Below are 10,594 nucleotides of genomic sequence, written 5' to 3' on the forward strand. Positions count from 1 at the left end.
ACGACGTTAAACTCCAAGCTCTCACTCACTCACTCATGCATACTATATTTCACCTAAAGTTAGTGTGTACAAATTCCCTTTTCGAAGCACATGAAGGCCTTAAAATGATACTTTTGATGCCAAATCTTACATATTTCAGATAAAAAATTAATCAAACTTCACAAGGAACTTTTAGGTGGCTCTTTAAGGTGGATAGATCAATCAAAACTAAGGTAAATGTCAAAGCCGAAAAATGCTAAATTTTAGGTAAAATACAGTATAATAACTTCAGTCCATGCCATCAAAGTGCTGCTGCTCCTGAGGTATCATGCCGAAGACACAAGACATGACACCGGGCCAACCAGTCCTGCTTCCTCACTTTATTCCTGTCAAATTTGAGCTACTCAAAAATATGATTATTGAATAAAAAAAGCAGAAAAATGCACGATACCAGCTATTGGAGGCAAAATACAGACAATTCAGACTGAATTGGTAAATCTGAAAATTTCCTATCATTCTCCAGCATGGTATCTTCATCCATTCCGTCACAGTTTGCTCCCCAGAGCACTTAAGACGCTGGTTCACACTCATACCTCTTTGATTTCAAATCCCACTCCAGAGAACCCATCCGTCTGGTCCCACACAGTACTTCTGTACAACTTGTCCACTCGGTCAATCACACCTATCTGAAACAATTCAATCATTTGAATCGTAACAGAAACGTAAATGCATCTCTGTGCAATTATAACTAAGCAATCAGAACAGAAGTCATGCACTTCATATACGTGTATGGTACATCTGGATGCATATGAGTTATATCGGGAGAATGCGACAGAGTATTGGGTAAAATCCGTCATTCCATGTAGTGATCTATGAAATATGCATTGTCTCCCCACATATGGTCGAAAAGATTCTGATGGAAACGCAGAGAAGTCTTTATCTTGTTTAAGTTCATCAGAGTTCAATACACCGACAGGCGTCCTGATCATAAAGAGTTTTAGTAAACATTATGTAAATTGAAACCAGTGACATATCTGATGACAACAACCATTAATGTACATTAAGGATCTGAAGAAACACACCACAAAACAAAGTAATATACAATATGTTTCTGCCAAAGAAAATCTGCAGTGAAAAAAACAAAACAGAACACAAAAAGTATGTATTTTACTTATACGACAGGGGCTAGCATTATGGTGGGAGGAAACCGGACACAGGTTGGGGGGAAATCCACGACCATATTGCTGACAGGCCTTTCATGCAGAGCGGAAGCCAACATGAGTTGGACTTGAACTCACAGCGACGGCATCATATTCAGTACAAAAGACGAGAAAACTGAGTGTGGAATCCTAAAAATGCATACTACAATCCACAGCCACACATACACGTAAAATCATCCCGTCTGCGTGTGGGGGCCTCCGTGGCTCAGTTGGTTAGCGCGCTAACGCAGCGTAATGACCCGGGAGTCTCTCACCAATGCTGTCGCTGTGAGTTCAAGTCCATCTCATGCTGGCTTCCTCTCCGGCCGTACCTGAGAAGGTCTGCCAGCAACCTGCAGATGGTCGTGGGTTTCCCATAAGCTGTGCCCGGTTTCCACCCACCATAATGCTGGCCGCCGTCGTATAAGTGAAATATTCTTGAGTACGGCGTAAAACACCAAATAACTAAATAAATCAATGAACTGTCTGTGTGTAATGCTAACTTAAGAACTTGCCATGTACGATGCAGTTCTCTCAACCTTCCCTTTTCCAATATGGATGTGAAATTTGTAATCAGCTACCACTAGCAGTGGGCACGTTTCCTTCAAAGGTGTAAACGTCTGTCGTTTGAAACGACTCTTACCTGAAACATAGTATCTTGAGTGAAACATCAAATTTGTATGTTGTTACAATTGTAAAACTTCCCTTCGATAAAGGATGTTTCATACAAAATCTGGTCGTGCATTACCCCAATTCCTAGAACATTTCGCAGATGAAAGAGCAACTTTCCATGCAATCCATGCATATTTATAATTACATTTTGGAGACAAAACTACATCGGTTGGATTGGCCAATTTCAAGGCTTCACAAAAAGTGTAATATTATCAGGCTACACAGAATAATGCCTTCAGAACATGCTTCAATAAACATTTTGCAAACATGCGAACAAAAAGATTGAAGAATTACAGAAGCTGATCAGATTTTCAAGGATTCAATACAGAATTCTGTATTGCAAAATTAGGTGGAATCAATGGAGGATATTGTACAGTGGAGGTTGAATATTTTAAATATTGAGAAGTGAAAATGATAATCCACGAGACCTTCACTGTGCAATACTCTATTTATTGCATATATTTTGATAACATCATAATTTTGTGTATTTGATCAAGTTTAGGCAATTTTTTTAGCTGTAGGCCTTCATAGACTTGCGAATAGAGCATGACGCACATGACGTCTTGCATGACATTGTGTCTGGTTGTGTGATGCAGAAATGTTAAATGTGACTGGACTATCAAGACGTCATTCGGCTCTGCTCTGATTGGAATGTCACAAACAAAATGTTTCTTTTTTGATGTCATGGCGTCTGGGTGCATAATAACAAAAGTGGTATCTCATTTAGCAGTGAAATATCACTTTTATCAGTGAAAAAAATCATGACATTTCACCTATGTATAAATAATAAATCAAAACGTTTACCTTTTGGCATGATTAAGATAGGTTTTGTAAACGTGTTACCTGCATTTTCTGGACAGCCCCTGAATTTTCTGGACTGCTAAGTTTTTTTGCCCAAGCTGAACCAAGAGCAGTAAAGGGGAGATAACTCATTCACAGTACTGACCACTGATCACTGACATTAAAATAACGTACTTGAATGATTGGTGGAGAAATGATACGCTGGTCCAGCTTCTACAACATCAACCAGCTCTGGGCCCTCATCCTGGATAACCACACCACCCTCAGGCCTCAGAAACTGACAGAACTTCCTGTGAACAAACAAATAAAATAGAAACCTTCTGGAAAAAAATAAAAGAATCTAATAGTCATGCTTATAGAGAAGGCTATATAACTGTTATACTCAGGCTATCTGACTAGCAGCAAACTATACAAATCCCACGAATACATTATTGCTGATAACCACTCAAAAATAGGCATTTTCCTATTCTATAACATTACAAGGACAGTTTTCTTCACCCACACCATCTACTGCTACATGTATAAAGGAGATCACGTTGCGTCTAACGTACGGGAAGTCTTACAGAATATTTGTCTAAGTTTTTGTCTTAAATATAGTATGCTTAAATCCAAGTAAAACTCTCAGGTGTCACACAGATAAAATTTGCTGAATTGTGTGTGATTGAAGAGGATCACAATATTTTTTACTTTTGCCACATGAGTTTGTTTATCTGTCCATGAAGAAATCTCGGTAATGCACACTCAACACAGATGCCCTGCTTATTACAGTAAATAAATTTGACATGAGAATGATCAAACTAAACAGCAAAAAAGGTGGATTAAACAACTTGGTGTGTCAAAACTATAATTTGTTGGTGGAGTGGTCTAGACGGTTAACATGTACTGCTGGCGATTTGGTGCCTGACTCTGAGGACACTGGTTCGAAACCCATAGTGGTCTCAGCCAATTTTTAGCACTAGAATCTGTGCTATACTCAGAAAGTGTAATCCCTATTAATGATAATACTGTTGTTGTTTGTTCTCATGACTACCATATTCATAACATTTCATGAATCTATTCTGAATGTGAGATCCTGATATAAAGGCAGTACAATTTTGTACAGCGGCCTCCGTGGTCAAGTGGTTATCTTGCTGGCACAGCACAGTGACCAGCCCATGCTGGCTTCCTCTTTGGTCCTACATGGGAAGGTCTGCCATGGCAGTGGGTCTAAACAAGCCTGGTTTTCCCCCACTGTATGCTTCCCGCCATCGTATGCATGTAAGTGAAATATTATTGAGTACGGTGTAAAACTCGATAATATCGCAGGTGTAACACCCATACACTGTAGTAATCTTACCCATCATGTTCGTGTGATTTCTTGAAACTGTACAGCATATCCGAGCCCCGATAAGCTATCATTGTGTAGTTATCGGACTCCTCCAAGTGGCCTGCAGATGGCTGCAAAATAAAAACATTAAAAATCACACGTAACTTCTGGACTTTGAGAGGAAAAGCTGCATGAGGAGAGTTTCTGCTTTGAAAACCATGTCAAAATATAGCCAAAAAATTTTGCCTATGCTATTATCCCTTCATCAAACAAAAACCCATGTAAAATTTTCAAAAATTTAGCAAAATTTTTTGCATTACCTAATGTGGGACACCATTGTGGTTGGCAGCCGCTACATGTGCCAATGCTAATCAGTCTCCAACATTCATGGGGCAGTTTTATACAGCAGACGATGTAACACAGTAGCCCACAAAAAAAAAATTAGGAGAACTAGCGTAGCGTAATGACCCAGGAGCCTCTCACTAATGCAGTCGCTGTGAGTTCAAGTCCAGCTCATGCTGGCTTCCTCTCCGGACGTAAATGGGAAGGTCTGTCAGCAGCCTGCAGATGGTCGTGGATTTCCCCAGGGCTCTGCCCTGTTTCCTCCCAACATAATGCTGGCTGCCGTCGTATAAGTGAAATATTCTTGAGCGAGGCGTAAAACACACCAATCAAATAAATAAATACATCTACAAATTAATTAGAATTTTCAATGAAATACTCTCTGCACACTGTACCTCGATGATGTAGGTTTCATCTGGCATTTGGATGTGGGCGCTGATCACTTGGGAGTAATCATCAGTGAAATCAAAATATGCTGAGACATCAGAAACGGCCTCTCCTGGAGACACAGAAAAACGTGTGTGCATGTAATAAATTACTGATTCTGCCAAAGACATACTTTAGTCCCATATCACACATTATTAGAGCTTTTCAGATCTAATACTTTAGGATCTGACTTTAGGATCTGAAAATAAGTCTTGACATAAAATAAAATGAGGAAGAATTTAGATTCAAGACTAAGGCATAGCACACAAACAGTTTTTGTGCTAACAAACACATTCGCTTCCTGTCTGATTGTACGTTGGAAGATCCGGCAGCAACCTGTAAATGGTAGTGGGTTTTCACGTATGTAAAATATATTCTTAAGAATAAGCGTAAAATTGTAATTAAATAAATAAATAAATAAATAAACAATGACATTTAGAATTGTACTGGATGGAGTTCAAACTACAGTCCAGATTAAAACATTTATTGTTGTCACGCTCTTACATGTGGACCTCATCCAATGGACTACATACCGTAGATGTCCAAAGAGGAAATCTGCAGCAGCCTTTCCAAAATGCTGTAATGACGTGAAAATTCTGCCCATAACTAAGTTTTTCTTTTTCAGACTTTAAAAGTTCTATTGATCTTAGAGAGATGCTTGAGGTTTGTTTGCAAGGCAGAGTGACATGACATTTATCTGCCTCTATAACTGAACTTAAATACAAAAATGAAGTTATGGCAGCTTACCAAATACATGTCCAGTGAGGATCAATCCTTGATCTACAGCAAAATTTTCTTCTGTGCCATCTTCCCTTTGAACCACTGCTTTGAAGTTACGAGACAAAAGATGCTTTCTTTGCTGCAGAATCAACCGAAAGTCCCTGTAAAATAGTGTTAAATTAGCATTTGAACTACGGCAAAAAGACTGGAAATAATCTGCTGGACAAGGACAATGTCCTGAACCAAATAGTTAATGTATTTATACAGGTGCCAAGTGTTTATTAATTTATTTATTTATTTGATTGTTGTTTTACGTCGTACTCAAGAATATTTCACTTATACGACGGCAGCCAGCATTATGGTGGGAGGAAACCGGGCAGAGCCTGGGTGAATCCCACGACCATCCGCAGGTTGCTGGCAGACCTTCTCACTTACGGTCAGAGAGGAAGCCATCATGAGCTGAACTTGAACTCACAGTGACCGGCCAAGTGTTTGGTACATAACAAAACTGACATGTAAATAACACTGTTATATTTTTTAAGTAATGTGGGTAGCTTGGAAATTTGAAATAGGAAATAATTAACAAAAGTTCAGTGAATCCAACACACATCACAGTTGTCCAGATGCAATAGTCTGAACACTGATCAATGGCTAGTTATTCCGAACTGTGACACTCTACACCACTCTGCCAGCACAACAGAATACAAACTTCCAAATGCTCATGCAGAAATACATGTCTGTACATCATATACAGACACCTAGAGCCCATTTGACATTTAAGAATGTGCTTCAAGCTCATTTTCCATGATGACATATCTCTTGACTGCATGGATCCTAGAATCCATCACCAAACAGGCCACTACTACACTGTACATGTATAAAACTGGCATGACTGATGATTCAGCTAAATATCAGCGTTCTAAGTTAAATAAACTGAGTATTTTGCTTGTGCAACAATTTCATTTTTTTGATGAAGGGAGTTTAATTTTATTTTCAGCCAGTTTTTGGTTATATGATGACTGTCTCCTTGAAGCCAGCCCATCGCAAACCTGACATTTCTCATGTTCACAGTGCTGCCTCACTGGGAAGCCATGCTGAAGACACCAGACACAACACCAGATACACCACAAGATACAACACCCCATCCAGTTACCATGGTTACTTTATACTGACACCAGGCCAACAGTATTTGGCCTTAACTCCGCTTAATGTGCTGTTTACGACATGAGGTAGTCATAAAGGTTAAGAGTTTAAAGGACAAGACAGCACCTGGCTACAACATATTTCAATCAATAGCAGGATTCTAAAGTTTTCTAAAAAGTATCATACTTTATTATTTTAATGAGATTTCACCAAATAACATGTAGAGTAAAATGTCAATACTACACAAATGGCAGGTGTGAATCGAGGCAGACATCTTGAGAATTTTATCCAATCAAACACGTTGCTATCAGATTGCACGGCCTAAGCTGTGACGCAACCTTTACCCATTCACTCCATGAAGTGACATATGATGATACAAAACTACTGCATAACACATCATTTTAAGATCATTTACAACAATTTATTTACGTGTAACTGAAGGGCCATTTCACACAGTGTTGTAGGACAGGTCTATATGACTTATGGAACACCACAGATGTAAAATCAGTTGATTTACAAGCCGTAATATTCAATGACAGTATGACAAATTATGTCAGAGAGTAGCATACCATCACGGCTCAACCGCATTCATCTCCCCAGTAGACAGAGAGCCTACTTAGACACGCTGTTCAAATTATACAAATACATTTTTTGTCGTTCATTTGACCACTTAGTCGGCAGGTTTCTATCAGAGTCAGTGAAAAATTCATTTAGGGATGCCGAAGGTTGATGGGGATGAGAACACAGCATCTCAACGGACAATGCTTTCAATTCAATTCAATCTTATGATATAATTTTTTTTCTCTAAGTTTATAATAACTGAAGAATTTAAATTTTGCTTCTTTGTCTTTATTACATACAAGGGATGATTTTTTTTTCCTGTTTTCTTTCATAATATGCAGTAAAATTATTGAAACGCTGTGTTCAAGCCGAGGTGATTCATCTGATGTCCGCGATAGCTAGGTCAGCACTGCTCTCATCTTAGAGGCTACCACCACAAAACTGAAGCATAAAATTCAGTGACAGCTGAATACCTAGATCAGCGTCAGCGGTACCTAGATTTATTTTCAATTGTTTCAGAATTGAGTATGAATCTAGTTGTACAACAATCCTATTGTAATTATGTAAACATTTAATAGGGGTCAAAATCCCCAGCACAACTCCTCCAGAAGCTACAACCTGAACCAGGGATACACTGGCCGTGCATCTGCAGGCTACTTGAACTGTAAATGATATAGCAGGCTTACTGAATCAACGTTTCAAGCAGTGGAAGAAATGAACTGGTAAAATATGCTTCTAGTACGTCTAATTTCCGAGAAAGCTATTTATCACTTGGACCTTTACCACCACAACTTTTATCTGCCTTACGCTACTGCTTTGACTGTATTTAACAGAAAATAACTTTGACGTTAGCAAGCTAAAGTAAACGTAACATCACCTTGCTCTCGATAATGGAGACGTGTTGAAGATGTGTCAAGTTTCACTAAAATTTTACTGTGCTGAAAAAAACCTAAAAAAAAAAGTTTAATGCTGGTTTTTGATACTATGAATGGTAGTCTTTCAGAGGAAATAAACATTAGTCAGGTGCTGTTTTTCACTTTAAATTAAGTCTAAGTATGACTGAACTTGGTATTTAACCCAGACCTACATGTAATACTAAAGATTATCTAAAATCACTTACTTTCCTAAGGTTGTAAAGCGGACGTCTTTAATCGTTGATTCTTGATCTAAACTTCTCTTGGATATGCTATGGACGTGCAGATCTTTGAACGTCTCATAATATTTCAAACTTTTACTCAAGTCCCCTGAAAATGAAACAATCAAAACATGTGCATATAAATAGTTAGCTCTTGGGTAATTTAATTTCTTTCTTTTGTTTTTCACCACTGATTTTTTTCTTTTGACTGTTTTAAGTGTAATTCCAGTGCCTATTAATCTAATTCCCAGCAAATTCATGTACAATTACATGAGAGACCACGGCCAACTGCCCGTTGACACCAAAGCCTCCGAGGATCTTGAAACTTTCCTATCCAAGAATTGCTTATTTATTTGATTGGTGTTTGAATAGCTCTATAGAGCTAGTGTTACAAAGAATAAATGATATAATGGCACTCTGGTTTATGGATGGTATGATTTCAATAATATTCACAGCCTAAATACATAGTATATGGACTTTCAATCTTAAAATGACCTTTAGAAATAGAAAAGAAAAAGAAGCATTATACGCCCAGCAGCTGCAGATATATATATATATATATATATATATATATATATATATATATATATATATAGATTAAGCACTTGATTCACTGTTTGAATCCAGGGGTGACTACACCAATGATCACAATTGCTGTGTTTACTGAGCTGGTCAAATACGTCCAAATTAACCATATTTACAGACAGTCTTCATAATATACTCACAGCGACACTTAGGCATGTTACGTAGCGCAGGTCACAAAGTCGATGTAATATCTACCACTAATTTTCCTTTTCTGTTCAGTTAGTTGCGGAATAACTGCTGCTTATGTGTCGAATTGATGGTAAGCCAAATTTTAGCACATCTTCACACATGCATTAAATCTTCCCTCACGTAAATCTATGTCAAATGTGTGGTTCCCATAATCAAGTGGTCTGTTATGAGTCTCGTCGAAACAAAAAGGATCCATGACAACCGCACAAATTCACAAAACAAATACATTTTCAGCCACTACGCCCACTGTGGCCGGTGTAGTGTGTGAAAATATATTTATTTTGTGAATTTGTGCCACTGTTTCTCATTCGGTGAGACACAGAACACTTTAGCTGATTACGGGGACTACTCGGTTGACATCGATTTACATCGGGGAAGAATTAATGTGCATGTGAAGATGCGGTAAATGTGGATTACCGTTGATCTGACACATTAGAAGCAGTTATTCCCCGTAACTCTCCCAACACTTCGTGTTTGTCGATTTCAGGGTTATATTCCGCAACTACTGTTCAATAAATCTGTTTCCATATCTATTTAATTTCAACAAAATTATCATATACTTTGGCCGTGTACATAGGGTACATTAACACAACTGCAGACACTAACAGACTTCTGATAAAAATTAACAGACATCATCTTACCAAACTAGTTTATACATATAGTGTAGGCCATGTACATTTATGACAGATAAATGTGCCGTGCTTTATTTAAAATATTTCCGCTAGCCTTCATGAAATTGTTTATTTCCACTCCAAACAGTTTTACTTATCACGCCAAATACATATGGAATACATGGGATATTCAACTATATATCTGCACTGGAGCATTGCAAGTTATCATGACCTTAATGTTCAACAGATATCAAGCACTTTCAAATAAAATGGCGGAGTTCACACAGACAACCCAGCACCATACTATGTGGGCTATATGTGCATGTGCAGCACAGTAGAGAATTTAACATGCAATAAATTTGTTCTTCTGTTATTCTGCTTTTATTGCTTATATACCAAGCCTTTAAAACCCGGAAACTCCTTTCAACTGGGGAGAACATATCCCAAAAAAACTACGTAGCAACAAGAATTCGTTCGATTACAGACGAATTACAACTTACCCCATGCCTGAAACACTTCTAAAAACGAACACAACAAAAGCACAAATATCTTCTTCATGATAAGAATGATCTTGGTCCGTCAGGTAAACATAAAATGAGACAAAATTTAAGACTTGGTCACTGCTAAAGTAACTCAAAACAGACCGGTTGAATATTTGCCGTAAAGCGGATCGTATCGATCCTTGTCCAATCAACAAATCTGCAAGAATTTTCATGCCGTGTGATTGGCTGATTCTATTAGTGAAAGAGAAAGTACCCCGGTGATGATGTTTACATAGCATAGCCTTATTTAATGTGCATATATAGAAAGTGACATAAGCTGATAATACATTCTTCTAACAATGGAGTCCGTTGGCCTTGATTGCCAGAAACAGGGCTGCACAAGTATTTACCTAATGCGATGAAGCATGTTTATATGTTAATGG

The 10,594-nt window shown here is 38.0% G+C and overlaps 1 protein-coding gene across 1 annotated transcript in view; it reads right to left on the reverse strand.

The window, feature by feature from the left end:
• LOC135464594 (ADAM 17-like protease) overlaps nucleotides 1-10,305 on the reverse strand; it is a 31,545-nt gene extending 21,240 nt beyond the window's left edge. Inside the window, exons 1-8 of the mRNA XM_064742036.1 lie at nucleotides 10,170-10,305; nucleotides 8,270-8,393; nucleotides 5,473-5,606; nucleotides 4,695-4,798; nucleotides 3,988-4,088; nucleotides 2,826-2,941; nucleotides 1,694-1,821; nucleotides 573-665 (exon numbers count right to left, since the gene is read on the reverse strand). Coding sequence (XP_064598106.1) covers nucleotides 573-665; nucleotides 1,694-1,821; nucleotides 2,826-2,941; nucleotides 3,988-4,088; nucleotides 4,695-4,798; nucleotides 5,473-5,606; nucleotides 8,270-8,393; nucleotides 10,170-10,227 — 858 coding nt within the window. The 5' untranslated portion in view covers nucleotides 10,228-10,305. The remainder of the gene's footprint in view (nucleotides 1-572; nucleotides 666-1,693; nucleotides 1,822-2,825; nucleotides 2,942-3,987; nucleotides 4,089-4,694; nucleotides 4,799-5,472; nucleotides 5,607-8,269; nucleotides 8,394-10,169) is intronic.
• Between the last annotated feature and the right edge of the window lie 289 nt (nucleotides 10,306-10,594).

This window comes from Liolophura sinensis, chromosome 4, assembly GCF_032854445.1.
Source record: "Liolophura sinensis isolate JHLJ2023 chromosome 4, CUHK_Ljap_v2, whole genome shotgun sequence".
NCBI lineage: Eukaryota > Metazoa > Mollusca > Polyplacophora > Chitonida > Chitonidae > Liolophura > Liolophura sinensis.